This window comes from Drosophila obscura, unplaced genomic scaffold (genome assembly GCF_018151105.1).
Source record: "Drosophila obscura isolate BZ-5 IFL unplaced genomic scaffold, ASM1815110v1 contig_151, whole genome shotgun sequence".
NCBI lineage: Eukaryota > Metazoa > Arthropoda > Insecta > Diptera > Drosophilidae > Drosophila > Drosophila obscura.
Window position 1 is genome coordinate 2,002,928 of NW_024542737.1, and position 21,673 is coordinate 2,024,600.

The following is a 21,673-nucleotide window of genomic DNA, read 5'->3' on the forward strand; positions in this document are numbered from 1 at the left end:
TTTTAAAGACGGTACGTTTCGGGCTGCCAACATTTGGCCGAGAAGCATCTGCGATTCGATCCCAAGATCCCATTTGCGAATAGAAAAGCGCGCCATTCGACAGTGTGTTTAAAAATAAATTGGAAATTAATTTGTTAGCTACCACTTTTCGTGCAGTTTGCTAGTTCTCCCACTCGCCCACGCCTATATTCCCACCCTCGCTCCCCCTGTCTATCGCTCTCTCTCTCTCTCTCTATCTCTCTCGTTTACTCCAGTCTCTATTACTCACTCAAACTCACGTAAAATTTTCAACAGGTATTCAACGACAACAACAAATTATCTTTTTTCGCGTTCAAAAGAAAAAAGTGTCCAAGAATTTGTTTATTTGCATAGGCTTGTGAGAGTGCAGTAGGAATCGAATCGAATTGAAAATCGGGAAAAGCAGTGGTGAAAAGTGAAAACAACAAAAAAGAAACAGCAAAAACCACAACCACAGAGTATCTTCATCTACGTATTCTTCCCGTGGATTATCAAAAGGATTCTAGAGCGACGACTTCTTGGTGAGTATCTGAAAGTTCAACCAGAATCGCGCCTTCTGCTGGGCTGCTTACATTTTTTTTGGGCTGTGGTCGGGAGTTTTCTGTGGCTTTCGTCTCCGTCCCATTTTATGCTTCCGACACACACAGATACACTTGGGCCGGAATGACTTCATAGCCACTTACTCACAAACACATGCACGGGTTGAGAGAGACGCTCTCCGAAAGAGCCAAAGAGAGGGAGAGAGTTGTTTTTTGGCCACAGTGTTGAGCGCTGGTATCTGTAACTGTGTCTGTGAGCTATTAAGCTTTCCGAGTATCTTTTAGCACGGTATTCTTTCCATTTCTTGTTTTGTCCACTGTACGTGTATTCGTCCCACATTGTTGCTGCTGCTTTTGTGTCGCCTTACTCCACTTTTCCTTTACCGAATTTTTTGTTTTCCTCAGTTCTTTCGCATTTTGATATTTGCTGTGCCGCCTGAAAGAAGCAGAAGATGGCATTGCAACAGGGGAGGGTTCCAATTGGGCAGTGGTAGTCAAGGAAACGTTCCACAACACCGATCAGATACAAATGTATCTGTAAGCAAACGCTGCTCGTGTGCGTATCTATACATAGACGCGTTTGTAAATTTGTGAATGCGACGTATTTCACAGGGTGGATAGATCTCATCCAAGTGCGTATTCCATTAGTTCCACGTCCCTCGCTTTATAGGGGCTACCATGTCGACGTCACTGGGACAGAAATAAATCGCCTGGTGCCATGGGAACCGATTGCCGTCGTGCAGGTTTTCAACTGCTTATCAACTATTGAGCGGATTTTCGCATTGGCATTTTGATATCGGTGGCCTAGCAGAGCAGGGAAACTGCAAAGCCTTTAGCCGTACTACTAGGGAACACGGCTAGAATGTGGCTGATAAGATAGGCACCAAAACAAAGGCCATGCGTGTGTGTATTTATGAGTTATGAATGGCAGGTGACTGTGACTTTACCCCTGCTTCCTCAGCCATGCGTCATCGAAGACCAAGAACGATTTTCACAATCCCCGGAAAACCTGGGGCGTTGACTTGCCAACGGTTCTTTGGGGGGGGGCATGAAAAGCAGTTGTTTACGTGGCTGCGACCGCGAAAGGGGCTGGAGAGTTGTGGGCTTTGACCCAAATAGTTGTAGACATTAACATAAAGACTTCTTCATGCAATGTAAATATGTTTGTATATAAATGGAAGCCAGACAGAGAGAAGTAGAAGAGAGAGAGAGAGCAAAGGAGAGCTTGCATTAGAAACCGGTTTCAAGCCAAGAAATTGGCTGCACAGCAGACAAACAGATAAAGCAGCCGAGCAAAGCAAACGAGCGATAGACCTGGGGCTACGTTGGGGCTGTGGCGGGGAGTACCAGCGACTTAATGCTAATAACTGTACAACAAAAACGAGCTACGAAGCAAGTAGAAAATTATCATAAAATCCGAGCATACTCGTAGTGAGGGACAGCGAGAGCGAGAGCGCTAGCTAACTACTTGGCAGCACGCAAACATGGCCAAACTATAAAAGTCGGAATCAGAGTCGAGTCAGAGAGTCGAATGGAATGAAAAACCTGAATTCGTTCTCGTTCGTGAAGAGCCAACAAGGTGTGTCTGGGAGCGTTAGAAGCTCACCAGAGAGCGTTCGCGAGAGAAACTGAGAGCAGCTCAAAGAGAGCGGAAGAGCAGACCAGGCTTTAAATTTATTGTAAACTGATATTTTAGGACACGGGCCAGATCGCATCGAAACTTCAAAATCTCTAGCGGAGACGGGAAGTCCACGAGTAAAGTAAAGAGTAAAGTAAATCGAAATGTATGATAACTCCTCATCAAAGGCGGATGGTACCTGTATTCTTAGCACTCTCTACCGCCCCCCATTTTCTCACCGCTCTGACGTGGAGCCAGTCTAATCTGTCAAAAAAGTCAATCAGACGGAAGGCAACTTTTCCAGCTACTCTGCCCTCTTCCCTGCGGCCCCATCATTTTGCATTCTATTTTTATTTGTTGTCGCATCGATTTTTGCTTTTGTTCTGGAACGGCGGTCGTGTCGCTGGTGGGGCTATAGGTCTATGATTTATGTGAAAAGCGCTGAAGTGGAAAAAATTCTCCACTGTGGCGGCTGTTTACTAGCCGAGCCTTTCCCCCAGCCCTACTTGGGCTCCGCCTCCCCAATTGCGGTGATGTGGGTGCGGCAGTGGCAGCAGCAGCATCAGCCACAGCAGCATCGACTGCATTCAGAGTTCATTGGCCAAGTAGACTCGAGTGCCTTAAATAGCTATTGACAGAGTTCGGGCGTGTGGGGGAGGGTTTCTCGCGGTTATGCTAGCTGTCAGCGAACGGCGATCAGAGCAGGCTGGAAATTAGCCAAGCGACACTGGGTAAAGCTGCCACTTGAGCTGACCAAAAGTAGCAGGCGATGACAAGAAAAGACGGGTTTCTTGTCATAGCCTCAAGTATGTACGAGTATGTACATATGTGTACATATCTGCTCGGTCCACTTTTGACGATGGCCGGCGGTTACACTTCGCTCGATACGATACGGTTGCAAAATGGAACGGATCTGGCTTATCGAGGCCTTTAAGTCGTTTTCCTGTATGGCTCACACAAATGCAATTCAGTTCCGTTTTGCCGATAATTCGCTGTGTTTCCCAAGACAGAACACACCCTTTGGCCGACTGTATTGATTGACCTACATAAACGCACGTCCAGAACGCGCGAATGTTTACGCATTCCTCATTCCATTTCCACCCGCTCGCACCCCAAAAAATATCCAAAAAGAAATCAGAGAGACCTCATGAACTCTCCATCATACATTCAGCCAGGAAATTCAGTCGAACTGTCAGTGTTGGGTGAGTCCAGAAAGAGCTTTCAAGTGAAGATCTCTTTAGTATTTGAGCTCTGCTCGCGGAAGCGGGGCCATGTTTATGGACCGACGGATGCAAAGCACTAGCCTGTCAAAAAAGCACTTTGTATAGCACATTTTAAATACAATTTATTGGCAACGGTTCGTTGATTTTCGAAAATGGCAAGTCCGACAAGTTTTGTGCATTTTACCGGCGAGCAAAAGCGTAATGCTGATGGGCTTAAAGCGAAAGTTCATTCACAATCGGGCGCTGGCGGCGCGTTGAACGGGGATCTAGTGAAGTACATTTTGTCAAGCGAATTTCCAACCGAGGATAGTCGGGGCTTCATCTGCTCTGCATACCCTTCAAACTGACATGACGGCACCGCCAGGTGACATAATGTGATGACAGAATGTGAGTGGAATGTGAGAAGTAAATAAAATGAGTAATAAGTAGAAATACACCAGTTATCCGTCATTTATACTCTCCCCCCTCGGCATGTGTTTGTCCAGGGCCAATGCAAATTGAATTTGATTTAAGTTGTATTAAATGAAACTTAATTAAGGGGGAGCAGTAGACGCAGCAGACTACGCCCAGAAGCACTCAGAGTGGCAGTTTCAATTGGGATGACCGGCGGGGGCAGATGGCTAGATGGTATGGAATGAAATGGAATCTTTTGTTGTTCTGTTCATTGTACTTGTTACTTTCATAATATACAGAAATATTATTCTATATGTATGCACGGCAATGTGTGCCGCATTGTTGTCTGTCCATCTGTGTCTTTTTCATAAAGATGCATGTATCTGTTCGCACCCCGACTACAACATCGTCATGATTCGAAAATCGCCCATAGACCAGAGCCTAGAGACCAGAGCACAGGCCAGCTTCTGCCTCTCGAACTTGATGAATTTCACCTCGACCTCCTTCAATTGAAGCGAATGTTCTTCTGTTTTTGGGTGTCGGCACCTCTTGCTAATATTTCAATATACTCTAGAAATAGCTCTCGATTGGTGGCACAAGCTGACGCTGAGACGATGATGTCATCGTTAATGCGATACGAAAATAAGGAATTTTCTCGTACACAAGTATTACATGGTACGAGTAAGTATTCCCTATCAACAATTGCAAGATTTGTTTTGGTTTTGCTGCCAAACTAATTTGCAATCTGCCACCCAAAGATAATGACGCCGCTGATTCACCGACGATGGTCACTCAAGTGTGCCCTCAGTCACATCTCTCTATCGCTCTCAATCGAATCCAAGCGAGTTGCAATTACCAACAGCAATCTAACAATTGCAACCTCCTCTCGATGATGTCAACATTGCGTATGCGCAACCTTCAACTATGTGAATAAACACACAGCACAGCCGAAAAAATGCTATATAGAGCCACACACATACAATGGGCTGACACTCACACATGCTCCTCGTGATACACAGAAGAAAAAATAAATAAAATAATATAAATTAGATGTTTGTCTGCTTTGCTGGTTCTGGGTCTCTGGTCTGCTTCTCAACATACATATTTTGTGAGTTTTCGTATAATTTTGAACGCACGATGACGCCACCAGAGTTTATTCTCTTTGGGGTCGTTCTGGTGCTGTCGCCCGCTGTCCGAAATTGAAATTGTGTTGCCATGTTCTTTGAGAGTTTGTTTTTTCGTTTATTCCTACTGTAAGATTTGATCGCTGGAAATAGTTGTTCTCGGCAGCTGTGCCTTTAAGTTTGACCCGTCAGTCCATTGCCTGTGGACACAATGCCCCGTCTCAATAAAACTCTGCTAAACTAGTTCAGCAAGCTCTCTCAGTGAAATCGTGGGATCTTCAGTAGAAAAGAGTGTATCCCATATTCGAAATCAATTAAACACTAAATTGAACTCGCAGTGCAATCGGTCAGTGCATCTTCTGCCAATTGACTCTCATTCCTTTCCCATTAACTAATTCCTCAATCAACGTTGATTGAAGGCTTGAAATTCTCTGGGTGGGGCTGGCTGGATATCTCGAAAAGAGTACACCGATAGCGACGTTCCGAACGTTTCATGGAATCATTTTCACAATTTCAAGTCCCGCTAAACGCCAACCGCAAAACGGAACGGGAATGGGAATGGGATAAGAAGTAGAACATGACGCAGCCTCGACTTGCCGGCTTATATAACACAATACACACACATACACGCGGCTTTATTCGTATTCGATTGTATACAACTTATGTCATTGCTGAACTTGAAGCAAAGACTCAGTCAGAAACGTGAGCTTGAAAAGATCATTTGACTTTCAGCTTATGCAAAGGACTTCCGCTGAGAGTGCTTGGATATCGTTTCAGTCATTTACCAGCACTAATTAGGATTCGGAAATAAAATCTGCCCTGTAGCTATAGATCTGCGAGTTTCGACTGATGTGCTGTTTAAGACTTGGCTTGGCTGTCAAGCTTTACGGGTATGAGACTCGTTTCAGTCTGCTCTTGTTAGAGGGAATGGAATGCGGATGGGCTTTCGCTAGTTAAACTTTATCCATTGCAATTCAACTTTTAATGGCCCTTTTCTCGACTTCCCCATCTTTGCAGCTCTCCAACAAAGCGCTAAATCATTGGGAGCTGTTGCAGAGAAATTACTAAGCCAATTTCAAGTAAGTACCGACCAGCGCCATGTTTTCGCATGACATCATAGTCGCCACAACCACAGCACTAGCTGCCCAAGAGGGTAGAAACCCCTGATAGCTGCGCTGCTTGCTTCCTTGCTGGTCTGTGCCCCATTTTTGTTTGCGAACTGGCGCCTAGCAAATTGAACAACTTTATGTCATGTTTTACGCTCTGGCTGCAGACGCTTAATGAGCGAAGGCGCCCACACACACACGACCAGAAGGAGTGGGCACATCCGGCCGTTCCGTGCTGCTGGGAGCCAGGGATATCTGCTGTCACACCAACTAAAGTTTTCCCTTTCTTGCAGCGTCCTCCAAGCTGCTGGCGTAGCGAGCTCCCAGAAGAGAAAGATGCCAGCGGAAATTAAACCATCCGCGCCCGCTGAGCCGGAAACGCCGACCAAGAGCAAGCCCAAGAGCAACTCGTCGACATTCTCAAAGGCCGCTCTAGCCCGCGTTACCCTCCTCGATGGCTCCATTCTAGACGTGACTATTGATGTAAGTAATTAAAGCCCCCCTACAAGCACGACTTATCGCAATGCCTACTTCAATCACACAGCGGAAGGCCAAGGGTCGCGACTTGGTGAACTCCATCTGTGCTGGCCTGAACATAATTGAGAAGGATTATTTTGGTCTGACTTATGAGACGCCCACAGATCTGCGCACCTGGCTGGACTTGGAGAAGCCTGTGGCGAAGTTCTTTCGCACAGACCCTTGGCCCTTGTCGTTTGCGGTGAAGTTTTACCCGCCGGAGCCATCGCAGCTGCAGGAGGACATTACGCGCTACCACCTGTGCCTGCAGGTGCGCAACGACATCTTGGAAGGCAGGCTGCCATGCACATTTGTCACCCACGCCTTGCTCGGCTCTTATCTGGTTCAGTCCGAGATGGGCGACTATGATGCCAAGGATATGCCCACTCGCGCCTATCTGAAAGACTTCAAAATCGCTCCCAATCAAACGCCTGAGCTTGAGGAGAAGGTCATGGACTTGCACAAGACCCACAAGTGAGTGGACCGCATACAAATCTATCGAAGGACATCTTTTATCATATCCTACCTTTTCAGGGGACAATCGCCTGCCGAAGCTGAGTTGCATTACCTGGAAAACGCCAAGAAGCTTGCTATGTATGGCGTGGACTTGCACCCGGCCAAGGACTCCGAGGGAGTAGACATTATGCTGGGCGTGTGTGCCTCCGGTTTGCTGGTCTACCGAGACAAGTTAGAGCCCCTCTAATTCCCAAATTCCAACATTTCGATAATGCGGCGTCTCTTTCCGTTGCAGACTACGCATCAACCGCTTCGCTTGGCCCAAGATCTTGAAGATCTCGTACAAGCGTCACCATTTCTACATCAAGATACGACCGGGTGAATTCGAGCAATACGAATCTACCATTGGTTTTAAGCTTGCTAACCACCGGGCCGCCAAAAAGCTGTGGAAGTCCTGTGTGGAACATCACACCTTCTTCCGCCTAATGACGCCGGAGCCGGACAACAAGTCAACCCTGTTCCCCAGATTCGGCTCAAAGTACCGCTACAAGGGACGCACCCAATACGAAACCAGAGCTACGCCCGTGGACCGTACGGCGCCCAAGTTTGACCGAACCCTATCAGGTGCCCGCCTCACGTCGCGCAGCATGGACGGTAGGACTCGACATTCGATTCGTAGGCTACTTATATCGCAATTCTGAGGTCTCTTCCATTCCCATTCAGCGCTCGCCATGGCCGAGAAAGAAAAGGTGGCCCGCAAGAGCAGCACCCTGGACCATCGAGGAGACCGGGCAGACCGTGGAAATGATGCTGACGCTCACAGCCGCAGTCCAATAAAGAACAAGAAGGACAAGGTAACTGACGCTGCTGGCTGAGGATTCCTGCTGGCATTTGACTAGCTTGGCTTTAACTGTACCATGTTTAACGATTTTCGGATTTAACAAAATATTTTTTGTACTTTCTTCTCGGTTTGTTACTAACTCACTCACAAACCAAACAAAACCAAACCAAACAAAAACACACGCACACGCACTCAAACCACTAAATACCGATACAACAACATGGTGTACGTCTTCGTCTCTGGTGACCCACCATCCATGATAATGATGTGTTCGTAATTCCGCTGCCCCCCTTGTGGCCTGAACTGACTCGCCCTACCACTCCACACTAAAACCCCGAATCGAATCGTAAATCCTAAAAAAATAACCAGTTAATGCGCCAATCGAGCACCGGCACAGGTTCGGCCTCCTCGCAGAGCTCCCTCGAGGGTGACTACGAGACCCACATCGAGGCGGCCGACGCAGCCTCCGCTGAGATCGAACTGTCGCCTCAAGTTCAGGTTAACGTGAACACTTTTCTACCTAAACAGTATCAGAATCGATTACTTCCCTCGATGTCTCCTAATTTACTTCTTTTCGGCTTTGAACTCTGCTTATCGAATGTTGTGAGCTTAAGTATGGAAGGATTTTATTTGACGACACTCCACCCCCATGGTTTATTTATTCCGTTTAGGGCTTACCTTACCAATTACATAAATCTACATAATTATATATTACTGAATATTATTGATCAATTTTATGAACATATTAATTTATTTTTGGTTTGATTTCATAAACGACTTTCCCAAAATCCGGTAACCTCTGAATGCGCAGTACCTTGATCTTGATATGGTAATTTCTGTACAAAGAAGAACTCCTAACTGTGCCGTCTAATTGTAAACATTTAGTCTTTTTCTGTGTTCATTCATTTACTCTTTCTTCTCATGCGACTTATATGAGTGTTTAGTTTTAAATTTTTTCGTATTTTGTGGCGTCAATACCCCCACCTTTCCTGAGCTGTAAATACCATTTTACCCACTGAAGGCCAAAGAAGTACGTCTACACAAAACATTTATTGACCAAGTAGTGAATATGCAAATCCTCGTATCCTGATTTGTTTACTGTATCCCCATTTCAATTTCTGTGCTTGTATATTAATCTTAATTTTGTATAGCAAACCCACGCCATTATACATACTTATAGCATGTTGCCCTTTCTCCCGAGAATCTATCTATTCCGTCTATTGCGTCCACATTCTTGGAATGTTCTCTAAATGATTTCTTCTTTCCCATAGGACGAAGAGAAGGAGGCCAAGTTGCGCGAGAAGAAGCTCAAGGAGAAGGAAGAGAAGGAACGCAAGGAGAAGGAGAAGAGAGATCTAGATGAAAAGAAAAGGGCAGAAAAGGCTGCTAAAGCAGCTGCATCCGCTGCCGCTGCAGCATCGGGAATCAATGGTGAGTATCTTCTTCGAGAGAAATATAAACTTATTCACATTTTCTGCAATTGTTTGTTAGGCAATGACGAGCTGAACGACTCAAACAAGTCTGACAAGTCCGGCAGACGTGTAAGTTTATATTCATTAGATATTAAGTCTTCTAGGCTGAAATTTAGGTTTACTACTTACTTATTTGTAAGCTAACGGATAGACTCACACTGAATGAGCTCGCCCTTGTGTAAATACAATCCCATCCCATCCCATCCCATCCCGTTCCATTCCAACCCAACCACACTCTCTTCACCTTAAGTTGATCCCGTAAGTTCCGATATTTTGTAGATAATCCGAATTGAGCTTAAGTTATCCTTATTTATCCTTATTGTGTACGAATTTTAATTTTATTTTTTTTCCCCTCCCATTTACCTTTCATTTTATGTTTGAAACTTTTGATTTGTCGCGATATTATGGGCCTTCACATGCGACCAGGGCGTTGGCATATTCTCCTCGGGTCGCAAGAGCAAGAGCGGTTCACCATCGAAGGATGGCAAGGAAAAGTCCGGAAAGGACAAGGACAAAGAAGTGGGTCGACTTGGTCTTGTTCTTACTTCGGGTCTTGGCGAGCAGGAACAGGATGAGGCTAATAAAAATGCTGCCAAAAACCGCGGCTCAACGACCCCCGGCGTCACACGTCCCTATGAGTACGCTGTGGGTACCGATGGAAACACTAGCCCAACACGCAAATCCTACACACCTGGCGGCTTCCGCTACGATCAGGATCCCAATGCCAAGAATCTTGGTGCCGATGGTCAAGAGCAGCTGTCGCCGACTTCACAGCAGAAGAAGATTGGCTTGGCCTTCAACTATGCTCCGGGCAACGAGAACGCCCTGAAGGAAACGGCTGAAAAGCTCAAGGCCGGACAGCTGTCACCCCGCACCCAGGACAAGCTAAACCGTGGCCAATTGTCGCCCAAGTCTAGAGCGAAGCTCCTGCAAGACGGTAATCTTTCGCCTACGACCAGAGCTAAGCTCCAGGGCAGCGCTGTAGATGCGGCCGCTGTACCCCTAAGCGATGCCCAGAAGCGATCTTATTCACCAACAAAGGGACCTCAGGGATACTCTTCCGGCGCACCAGGCAGCTATAAGCCGATATCTGATCCAACTTCAGATTTCCTTGAGTCCCAGCGCTACAACAAGGAGCCTGGCTACTTGGGCCTGGCGGATGCTGGTGCGACTGCTGCTGTTGGAGCTGCAGGTGCTAAGAAGCCTGGTTCACCCATAAAAAGTGGACCAGGTGCGGGTGCGGCAGCTGAAGCAGCAGCAAAAGCAGCAGCAGCAGCGGCAGCAGCAACAGCTGCAGCCGCTGCTAAGCCCAAGAAGAAGCGGGTGAAGATAATGGTCATTACCTCAAAGTATGATCCTTCTACAAAACGCATTGATGCCGAAAACGGAACGATTGAACACTCGACAGGGATCCTGGACCCAGCGACTGGTCGTATTGATACCAAGTATGGTGTAATTGACCCAAAGAAGGGCACCTTGGAGGCCCTTAATACTAAAACGGGAAAGAAGGAGCTGTACCAGGGCGATGTAGACATTAAAACAGGTAATCTGCACTTGGTTTCCGGAGTAGCAGATCCAAAGACGGGACGTCTAGATGACACGCTTGGCCAGATTGTGTGCATAACCCCGCAGGATAATCCGGTGGTGGAGCTAACGGTCATCACCAGCCGCATTGATCCCGCCACCGGCAAGATCGATACCGTTAACGGGGAGGTTGAGCGCTCTCTGGGAGTCCTGAATTTGGATACTGGGCTGCTGGATACAAAGTACGGGGAGATTAATACCCGCACCGGAGAACTGAAGGCCATCGATCCAAAGTCCGGTAAGATCGTGGTGAGCAAGAATGTCAAGGTTGATCCAGGCACTGGCCAGATCACCATTCTGGGTGTCATCGATTCTAAGACGAACAAGATTGATCCCAACCAAGGCCGTATAATCGAGGTAGGCCAGCAAATTGACCCGATAGTGGAGGTCACCTCGTTGGCTGGCAAGTTCGACTCAAAGAAGAACATTATTGATGCCAAGACAGCTCAGGTGGAGACTTCCGGTGGTCAGTTTGACCCAAAGGCTGGCAAGATCGATACAAAGTACGGCCAGATAGATCTGGTCAAGCATACAATCACCTTCAACGACCCAAAGTCGGGTAAGACAGTGACGCGTGACATTAAGATCGAGCCAGCCACCGGCCAGATTGTACTGAAGAACCAGATCAACCCCAAGAACAACAAGCCAGACAAGGACTATGCCAGGATAATCTCTCTGAGGATCGTGCAGCAACGCGTCGACCCCGCAACCAAAGCACCCATTGCCCAGGTCAGCGCCGCCAAGGACAAAGATATCATTGTGGATCCCAAGTCGAACCAGATCTGGGTGCCCACGGGTGCCAGCGATCCCAGCACCAAGGAGCAACAATACATTTCCAGCAGCGTCGACCCTAAGACGGGCTACGTCATCACCATCTACGGCTACCTGGACCCCAAGACCAACGAGATTAAGAAACAGACCAAGCTAGACCCCAACACGATCAAGATCGAACCCACTTCTGGAAAGATCTACACCGCCACCGGCGAGGTGGACAAAGCCACGGGTGAGCCGCTGTACGCCGCCACTCAGGTGGATCCAGAGTCCGGCGAGGTGTACACGAAGCTGGCTCGCGTAGACCCCAAGACTGGAAAGATCGTCATAGTTCGCATTCTGCTCATTTCCAAGACTGATGAGCGCGGTCGCCCAGAGGAGATCGACCCAGAGACCTGCGAGATCGATCCGGTCTCCGGTCGTGTTCTTAAATTCTTCAACAAAACCGTTTACGTTTATAATATGATTGACCCGGTTACTGGTGAAATTGTGCAGGTCGACCCGAACGATCCCCGATTCGCTGGAGCCCGCACCACTGTGACACACACGATGACCCTGACTGGAGAGATTGACCCCGTGACGGGTCGCATAAAAAGCGAGTATGGTGACATAGACCCTAACACGGGAGACATCGACCCTGCCACAGCCGTAACAGATCCAGTCACGGGAAAACTGATCCTCAACTACGCCCAGATCGATCCGTCCCACTTTGGCAAGCAGGCTCAGGTGCAGACCACTACAGAGACGGTGCCGATCACCCGGCAGCAGTTCTTCGATGGCGTAAAACACATTGGCAAGGAAGCATTACGGCGTGACTCCGAGGGAAGCTCAGACGATGACATGACCCAGCAATATGGCAGCGATACAGTCAAGGACATTGCGCTAAGTAGTCCAAGCCAGGCAGGCGCCAGCTCCAAGCTGGGTAAGCCAGTGAGCACGCCCACCGTAGTAAAGACGACAACGAAACAGGTGCTGACCAAGAACAATGACGGCGTCACACACAATGTAGAGGAGGAGGTCCGAAACCTGGGAACGGGTGAAGTGACATTCTCGACACAGGAACACAAGGTTAGCAAGGGATACACTCGTACCCTTCCTCTTTCTGTCTGTTTCTGTATTTGACTCTCGCCTTAATTCTAACTCTGAGCCTCTCAGATGCTTTTAATATTTTCGTATGCGACCATTTATTTACTTGAACTTTGCTGTTGTGTTAAATGTTGTTTAATTGTACGCACTAACCTAACCCCACCATCATCCACGCAACCACCTTAGGCTGATGCAACACCAACCGATCTGAGCGGCGCTTATGTCACGGCCACCGCTGTCACCACCCGCACAGCCACCACGCACGAAGATCTGGGCAAGAATGCCAAGACCGAGCAGCTGGAGGAGAAGACCGTCGCCACCACCCGCACGCACGACCCCACCAAGCAACAACAGCGCGTTGTCACCCAGGAGGTGAAGACAACGGCGACGGTAACTAGCGGCGACCAGGTAAGACAGAAGATCATTGGATCCAAGATCGCATGACTGCACCTTTCGTTTTGCATGAATTGATTTGATTTTCCCTTCTTGATTTGTATTTGCCTCGCTGTTGTGGCTGTTGTTTGTAACTTAGTATCAGAGACGTGACAGCGTTTCCTCGACCAGCTCGGGCGATTCGGGCACTCCCATCGATGGACCATATGATGGTTCTAGTGTGGTGCGCACAGACAACCAGGTTTGTTCTGCATCCCCCTGCCATCTTCTTAATCATATTGTAGACAAAGGATGTGTATGGCTTGGATTTTCGTATCTAACCTCTAGACCTGACTCGATTCTCCCAACAGAAATCTCCGCTTTACTCGAGCTCCGCGACCACAACCACTGGCCCCCATGTGGAGAGCACCCGTGTGGTGCTTGGCGAGGATACACCCGGATACTCGGGACACGGCGAAATCATCTCTACCCAAACCGTGAGCAGTAAAACCCGCACTGTGGAAACCATTACCGTAAGTACTTTTAGGCAACCGACACCCTGTCACTGACCCCATTCGCTCAGTGCGTAAGTATTCCGAGGTAGGCTACTTTACTTGACTCCCTCTACAACCTCTTTCCTGTGCTCGTACGCGCTCCACTGTACTATATTCCATACATCAGTCCCTTGTTCGAATGGGTTCAGGTTGATGCATCTTTGACAGATCACGCTTATCAGATTTTTAATGACCCATCCTTCCTTCACAGTACAAAACCGAACGCGATGGGATTGTAGAGACCCGTGTGGAACAGAAGATCACCATTCAATCCGACGGAGATCCAATCGATCATGACAAAGCTTTGGCTGAGGCAATACAAGTGAGTATTAAGCGGAATGCTGCAGTATAGTAGAGACGTCCAATAACGTGTACTTTTATTTTGCAGGAAGCGACGGCCATGAATCCGGACATGACAGTCGAGAAGATTGAAATCCAACAACAAACACAGTAGATTTTATAACTATTTCTAAAGATTCGAAGTAAATAGCACACTCACTCCCAACCCAAAAACATATAAACCCCACACACCAACCCACGCATAAAATTACAAATTAAAACATAAATACAAAACCGAAATAGACAGCACATGCAGTACACCTTTTATACAACCTACATATACGAGTATCTATATACAATATTATTACGATTATGAGCTGATGACCCACATGACATAAAAACTAATAAGTCTTAAAGTATCGTATCCGCAACCGTCTATGAGAAAATGCATCCACATGTTTATTATTTTTTTATTGCCACTGTTGTTTATAATTACTTTTTATTATTAAATATTGAATGTGCAAAGCAACGTTGAAATACAAACTCTATATATTGTACACCACGATTGCATTCAAATACAAAAATAAAACCTAAATGTACACATAAAACAATTGCGGCTATCATAATGAAACAATCGCGTACCCAAAAGGACGAGGACTATTCGCACTTGCTGAAATTGCTATTAATTTTCAATAAGCCACAAACTTCTAAATATTTGATGAACAGCCCAGAAGCACCCACCATGACGGTGGCGGCAAAGATATGAATCAGTAATGGGATGGGGCTGAACCTCTCCTCCCTCCACGTGGATGCGAGGTGCTTGGGGCTCCACCCCCAATGTCATTGCAATTAAATGAAATTACCGTCCAAATAGAACACAAATGAACCCATTGCGACCCGTTCAAGCGCTCAGCGATAAGAGCTCTGCATTAACATGAAATCCAATTCGCAAGTGCCTACCTCAAAGCGCGTGACTACTCGTGAGCTCCAAAGAGGGGAAAACGGTTGTTTAGTAATGCAATATTTGTGCATCGACTCCGTCGAGAAAGGGAAAGGAGATGAGAGTGGACCTTGCTAATAATATTACGTCCTGGGGCAGGAATTTCGCTTCGCTTTTTTTTGTTTCATTTTTTTGTGTGCAATTTTTAAGTCACGAATAAAATAGAGTATAACTTGTGTTGGCGGAGAATGTGAGGAAGGTAATGAACCGGCATAAAAAACCGTAATTAAAGTAGAGCGTACAAGGTGACTTACTAATGCATTGATTCATAGTTTAGATATAAAGTGCGCTCCCCACTGATAAAATGCCGAGCGAAAGGCGTTCAACTTCTGAGCCATGCCGTCAATTCGTCAGTCTGTCAGGCTGGCAGTCAGTCAGTCGGCTCACTTGGGCTTAGGGGCCCCTGCGGTTGCCTAGAATTTGCACCTGCATGTTCATGCCAACGCCCATGCACCCCGTACTGGCCACCACATACAGGGACACGATAACCGCATTGAGTGCCCTCTGCTCATGCATTTTTAAATGCCCCGCTGGAAAAATCCTCTTGCGAATATTTCGTTTTTCGTTCATGTTGCTATTGTTTTGACGAGCCTGCTGCATATTGCATGTTGTTGTGGTCAGTATAAAAGTTGTGGCAAATTATTGCATCAAGTTGTTGCCATTGTTTTAGTTTTTGTTGTTCTTCGAGTTGTTATTAGTTCAAAGGCCAGTGGTTTCTGAAAAAGCCAGGACGCCAGAAGGATTCACAAAGTAATGGAATATCTAAGTAACGCTTCTATGTGGCCCTGGTGATTCGCTAATCGTTGATTCAAGCAGCACAGCACGGTGTCCCTGTCCAGCCTTGGCGTCCCTAATCCCCAGTTGGTATCGAAATCAGTGCAAAAAATCAAATGCAGACCGGCAATTCCAGGCACTCCGACGCGACGACGCCAATTAGATTTGATGACGACTGCGCTTAAATGTTATAAAACAAAAGCCCAGCCCAGAAGGTGGAGAGAGGGCGTAACGGCAAGGGTGGTGTTATCGTACAAAGCGAAAAAGAATGTTAAGTGAATGCAGTGGGACCGCAAAATGTCATGCTAAATGCGAAGAACCACCTACCCTGCCACCCCAAGCGGTGGGAGCAATCTAATTCTTTTTCATGAAACTGCAATTTGCATGTCTGTCTGGTCATGTTCCCGTTGCCTGTCGACGTATCCTTCCCTACCCACATAGTTAAGTAATTGCCTTTGAATGGACTACATGAAATGGACAAGTTTTTCGACTTCTGCTCCTTCGAAGTACACATGCACATTCGGGATTGTGCAACAAGTGGATGTAATTATTGAAAATATTTGCATGGCAGCTCCCGCTCCCCGCTTCAGGGATAGTGCACCTTTCTGTACTCAACCCGTTCTTCAGTTGTTTGTAAACAAATGCCCCAACTCACGGACAGAACGAGACGAGTAATTTCCTAACGCATTGGAAGTGAAGTCCTTACGCTCTGAACATGGATGACGCATGCGCATACCATTTGTAACTGTTATACGGTGAATTCCCCTGCGTAAATTCACTTGGGCTCAATGCTCATTGAGAGAAATAACTAGATATTAGAGTGGGTGATGGTGATCTTTAGCAGCTTACTTTCTGTGAACGTATGCAAAAGAAGCTTTTATTAAAGTACAGTACTAGCGAAGCTAATTGACCCCTCATGCAGGTCCTTCAGTCATTCAGTCATTCATCCACAACCACTTAACACATTCTTTTTAGCTAATTAATAGACCATACTCTAATGGAATTTTTCTGAAAGCCAGGTAAACTGTTCCTTTGGCCAATCGGCCAAGAAATCATCATTAGGCTTTTGACAGTATATTTGATTTGGAAGTACGCACATGACGTCCCACAACTCCATGGACAAATATTGAAACGGCGTAATTAGTGCTGGACACATAATAAGGCATGCGAGTGATTAATTAGTACAACCGAACATTTCCTGATTAGTATGAAAGATGGAAATGAAAGCATTGACGGCTATCTTACGAATTCTCAGCACGTCGATCGCATAAAAGCCTAAATAAAGGAAACAACTGAAACCTAATTTGCAATCAAATTCAGAGAGCGATAAAGGCTTAGCTGACCACTCTACTCGGTCTGAGCAATTTGCGTTTATTGGGTGCACAAATATTGAAAAGAAATTTGCGCTAAACGCCTCAAATTGCCAAGGATGATAGCCACACGTATCTAAATGGCAATAAATGCAAATGAAAAGCAATAAACACACATCCACACAAGCTCACAAAAGTCAGGCCTACCTCGGCCAACCCTCAACGTTAACTCCCTCGTGGAGTCAATTCGTGGAAGAAGGTTATTGTTATGAGCAGAACGGGTTAACAAAAACACATTTTCAATAAATACCGATTATGATGAGAAGTCTCCCACCCCATTCGACCACTTGGACAAGGATTTGACTTTGGCAGTTTCGATTTGGGCATGCGAATTATTGGACCAGCGCGTGGACTCAGTGTGTGGGTGGGGTTGGAAGGAACATATGGCTGTTTTCAGGTGGGTCATTCGATGGCCCATTTATGAAATTATGCCACAACATCAAAATTTGATGAGCTTCAGCGTTACAAATGCTCTGGTCCCCGACTGTCGACCAACAACCCACTGAAAAGTTTACAACAAAACCAAAAAAATTTCATTGTTGGAAATGTTGTGGGCTCTTACGCAAGTTGCGAGCCCCACTCCTTGAACTCCATCTATTTTCTATCCAAATTGTCGGTTGCCTCAAGCATTGCATGTCTTTGGCATACGTGTGCCATAAAAAATTCATGGTATTCGTTCAATGTAGTCCACATAATTAGACAGGCTGCCAAAAAAGAAAGCAATTTCGAAAGTATGGCATTTTTGTCAAACTGATGGATACACCACCACGATCTATCAGTAGTAGCACCACTATAAAATTACCTGTGAACCCTTCTGACTACTTTGCGAGTATGTATATCAAGGGACCGCATTTCACTTGCCTAGTATACTCCTTCGGCAGTGGGTATGCAAATGGAGCACATGTCCAGACCGGACCTCCCTCTGACAGGGGACGATTAGCTTTTTGTATTGGCTGTTGTCCCGAACCCAATAGATGTGGCCCATAAAAAACAATGCGGCAATCGTTAGATTTCCCCACGAAGATTGCGGGCGTTCCATGTCCTGAAATTTGCGCGCTTATCACTTTAATGTCGGTTGGTCGCCGTGCACCTTGTGGGAGACACGTTGGTCGTTTCGCGTAAAGGTCATTGTGTTATTCGGCCCCAACCCAGCCCAAGCACCAACGCCAACCCCGAACCCAAACAACGTAATAGCGCACAATTTATATTATTAATGCTTCATACGAGTACGAGTATTAGTTCTCAGCTCGGAAAACCCTGAAGGTTTCCTCTATCAGCGCCACGGAGGTCCGTTGAAGGTCCTTCGGCATTGGTTTGTGAAGAACTCACCTCCAACTTCGACTATACTATAATAGCTGTGCCACCTCCATTAAAACTACGATTTATCTATATTTAAATTGTTATTTATATTTTTAAAGCAGAGGTTGGCTGCCCGGAAGCCAATATGAGTTTGATTTTGGATTTTAATATTGTATTTAACTTGAGCGAAGGATAGCGGTGACGTATGGCCCTGGGTGGAAAGGTGTTAAAAATAAAAGGCTCGTCACGGCAGCTAATTGAAGGACTGTCTTATTGTACAGTCGCTATCGAAGGTTCTCAGAGCGGGTGTACTTAACAAATTGCTTGGCCCAGTATTGCATAATGAATGAAGTGCAAAGAGAGAGTGCTCGGAAAACTACGCAATGAACTGTGTACACATACTCGTACTACAGCCCGAACTTGGACTTCATTTTTCGCGTTGCTAAAGAGGTCACCATATCAAACAGAGTTGGGTCAATAAAGCCCCAACCAGCAGGTAATTTTGGACCTTTGTGCGGTGGACACACGCATGTCAGTCCCCATTATTGGATCTCCACTACGCATTACCATTACCCCATACTACATACTACATCCCGAAATCGCGCATTGCTAGCAGTGGGGCTTTCTTTGCACCTGAGCTGGACTGACACAACTCCACCCCTACACCAACTCCTACCCTTACCATACCTCTTCCCTTTCCATTCCATCTAGGCACACGCCCGCCCATCTAAAAAGATAATTTACCAGTCGCCCGTATCGATCGTGTGAAGCTCGCAATGCTTTTCCTTTCCAAATTGCGTGCCGTGATGTTCAATTTTCCGTAGAGTGGACAAACGAAACCGCAAATGAAAAAACTAAACCAACTATTCTAGCTTGCTAGGAGGCGGGACAGAAGCAGTAGGTGGAGCGATGGCGGGTGGGGAGAGCTGAGGTATCCGACATGTGTGCCGCACACATGAATTATTAATCGACAATTGCCGAAAATGTCCATTAACCATCTGGGGGAGTAGGAGAGGGAGGCCACGAAAAATTTCAATTGCTGGCTAATGAAAATTATGGCAAACGGGGTTAGTTTTTCCATCTACATGCAGGTGTTTTCGTTTCTTTTTACGGGGTGAACCATTTGCTGCGTATTTATAACCATATAATCCTAATTCGTTAATTCTGATAGACAGTGGCCCTACTTTCCCGACACATAGCAACACGAAAAATTTAAAATCATTAAGGTACTGCTTTTATGCTGTATCTTGACTATCCTTATAATTAATAGATCCTTATTAAATTTGCAAAAATTTTAGTATATTTTGAGTCCGATCGACAGACCGTATCCTCACGTTCCTGGGGAAGTATGTATTTGGTAGAGGTAACGTACATACATCTGTGAATCGGCCTTCCAAAAAAGGCCCTACACGACCGACAATTGCAAATGACCATTTCGGCTTCTCCCATCTGTACTGTCATTATGGCCTTCTATAATGTCTAATTAGTATGGGTCACTGGCACGCTCTATTGGGCAAATGATCAATATTATTGAAATGAGTTTTCTATCAACAATTTTTGGATGTCAATTATTTCTAGATTTGTGTGGAGCACTCAAAAGCAACGAGCAAACGAAGAAAATCTAACATTACAACATAAATCTCCATTAGAGCAATACAGCCGCCGAAACAGCTGAACCAACACCAAGAGTTGGCCGACAGAGACTCGGCTCAGCCGGTTTTGAGTGAGTGTAAGAGAGGATTGCTTTACTGACGTGTCATTCAACTCGATCGAGAACCAGAAGTCGACGCTGAGAGCCACACAGGTGAGCGAAGCGTGAAGAGGCCCGCGTGGCTATAGCAACTAAAGAATATCTGTTGAGCGCAGCGAAAAAAGACGAAGAGGTAAGAGGAGAAAACACTCCGTCTTGAATTTACCTCGACTTTGCTCTCGCTTCCACCCGCAATCAGTTCGCAAAGAGGGCCGGAAGAAGAAAGGTCAAGTTCATAGGTGTTCTGGAGCAAGAGATCCATTTTTGCAAAGACAATGATGAGAATACTGGTGACACTGCTACTGGCGGCACTTGTGGCGCGGCATGCTACGTGGGCAATCTCGTGTGCCGGCTGTGTGGACTTGGACGAAATCAACTTTCAGAATACCGTCGAGCGCTTTCCGTTTGCTGTGGTCAAGTTTGACATTGCGTTTCCATACGGGGAGAAGCACGAAGCATTTGCTGCCTTCTCCACGGCAGCCCACAAGGTAACTGGAGAGCTGCTGGTGGCCACTGTTGGGATCAAGGACTATGGTGAACTGGAAAACAAAGCACTGGGTGAGCGATTTGAGGTTGACGAAAAGAAGTTTCCGGCCATACTCCTCTTCAAGGGCAGTGTGGAGCAGTTCGTTAAGTTCCCCAGTCACTTGGAGGTCACACTGGACAATCTAAAGGCCTTTGTCAGCAGCAACACCCCCCTGTATATCGGTCGCGATGGTTGCCTAAAGGAATTTAACGATGCCATCAAAAACTACGCAAACCTACCGGACGAAGCTCAGCTTAGCTTGATTGAGAAACTGGAGGCCCAGCAAGGGAGTGGGAGTGGCAAATATTACGTGTTGTACATGCGGAAGATCCATGAGAACGGATACGATTTCCTCGAGGAGGAGACAAAACGACTGTTGCGCCTCAAAGCTGGAAAAGTGACCGCCGCCAAGAAGCTGGAGCTGCAGCAAAAGTTGAACATTCTGGAAGCCTTTCGTGTCCACAACCTAACCAAAGTAACGCCCGAAAAGGAGTCATCAAAGGAGGATCTTTGAGCCAGTCTCTTCTGCACCTTCTGTATGAATAAACAAAATTGTAGTGATCTTCAAGTGCACTCCATCTAGGGAATCAGATTTGTTTGTACATTAAAGCTTAGTTTAAACATATTTCCATCGATTCAGTGCTTTTATTATTATTCCCTAATCACATGGAAGCTACAGTCATGTGATCCCGAGGGACCACGGTTGCCGAAGCACGGTTGCTACAATGTGAGAGTGCGATTGTACTATTACACCTTTCGTCACTCCTTTGCTATGGCATTTGCCCCATTAATTCAGAGAATTATTCCATTTGCTTTAGCAATATGCAGCAAAAATTCATTTACGTGCGATTTTGTGGTGCTGGTGATTTTTCTAAATGTTTAAATTATGTATTTACCTGTACATATGGTTGTACATACATACGTACATATATATGTGTGTATAGGATCCGAGATGTTTAAATTTTAGGACGATGAAGCTGCGATGCTCTTTTCCAGCATGTG

The 21,673-nt window shown here is 46.2% G+C and overlaps 2 protein-coding genes across 9 annotated transcripts; both read left to right on the forward strand.

The window, feature by feature from the left end:
• The first annotated feature begins 210 nt into the window (after positions 1 to 210).
• On the forward strand, positions 211 to 14,509 carry LOC111081219 (protein 4.1 homolog). 8 transcript variants are annotated; one of them, XM_022377212.2, is made up of 16 exons: positions 218 to 539; positions 5,933 to 5,994; positions 6,315 to 6,504; positions 6,566 to 7,011; positions 7,072 to 7,224; positions 7,289 to 7,647; positions 7,717 to 7,847; positions 8,204 to 8,332; positions 9,106 to 9,265; positions 9,326 to 9,375; positions 9,733 to 12,729; positions 12,934 to 13,155; positions 13,280 to 13,381; positions 13,491 to 13,652; positions 13,885 to 13,995; positions 14,062 to 14,509. In XM_022377212.2, the coding sequence occupies exons 3-16, from the start codon at positions 6,358 to 6,360 to the stop codon at positions 14,125 to 14,127; spliced, it is 5,235 nt and encodes a 1,744-aa protein (XP_022232904.2). In that variant the 5' UTR covers positions 218 to 539; positions 5,933 to 5,994; positions 6,315 to 6,357; the 3' UTR covers positions 14,128 to 14,509. The 8 variants fall into 8 exon arrangements, with proteins under 8 accessions (XP_022222973.2, XP_022232910.2, XP_022222970.2 ...); XM_022377214.2 differs by lacking the exon at positions 8,204 to 8,332 and adding an exon at positions 8,646 to 8,663 and having other exon boundaries at positions 221 to 539; XM_041591838.1 differs by having other exon boundaries at positions 268 to 539; positions 12,157 to 12,729.
• Positions 14,510 to 20,000: 5,491 nt separating this feature from the next.
• LOC111074453 (protein windbeutel) lies at positions 20,001 to 21,296 on the forward strand. The gene is made up of 2 exons (XM_022367237.2): positions 20,001 to 20,278; positions 20,345 to 21,296. Exon 2 carries the CDS (start codon positions 20,421 to 20,423, stop codon positions 21,183 to 21,185), a length of 765 nt encoding a protein of 254 aa, XP_022222929.2. The 5' UTR covers positions 20,001 to 20,278; positions 20,345 to 20,420; the 3' UTR covers positions 21,186 to 21,296.
• Positions 21,297 to 21,673: the final 377 nt, after the last annotated feature.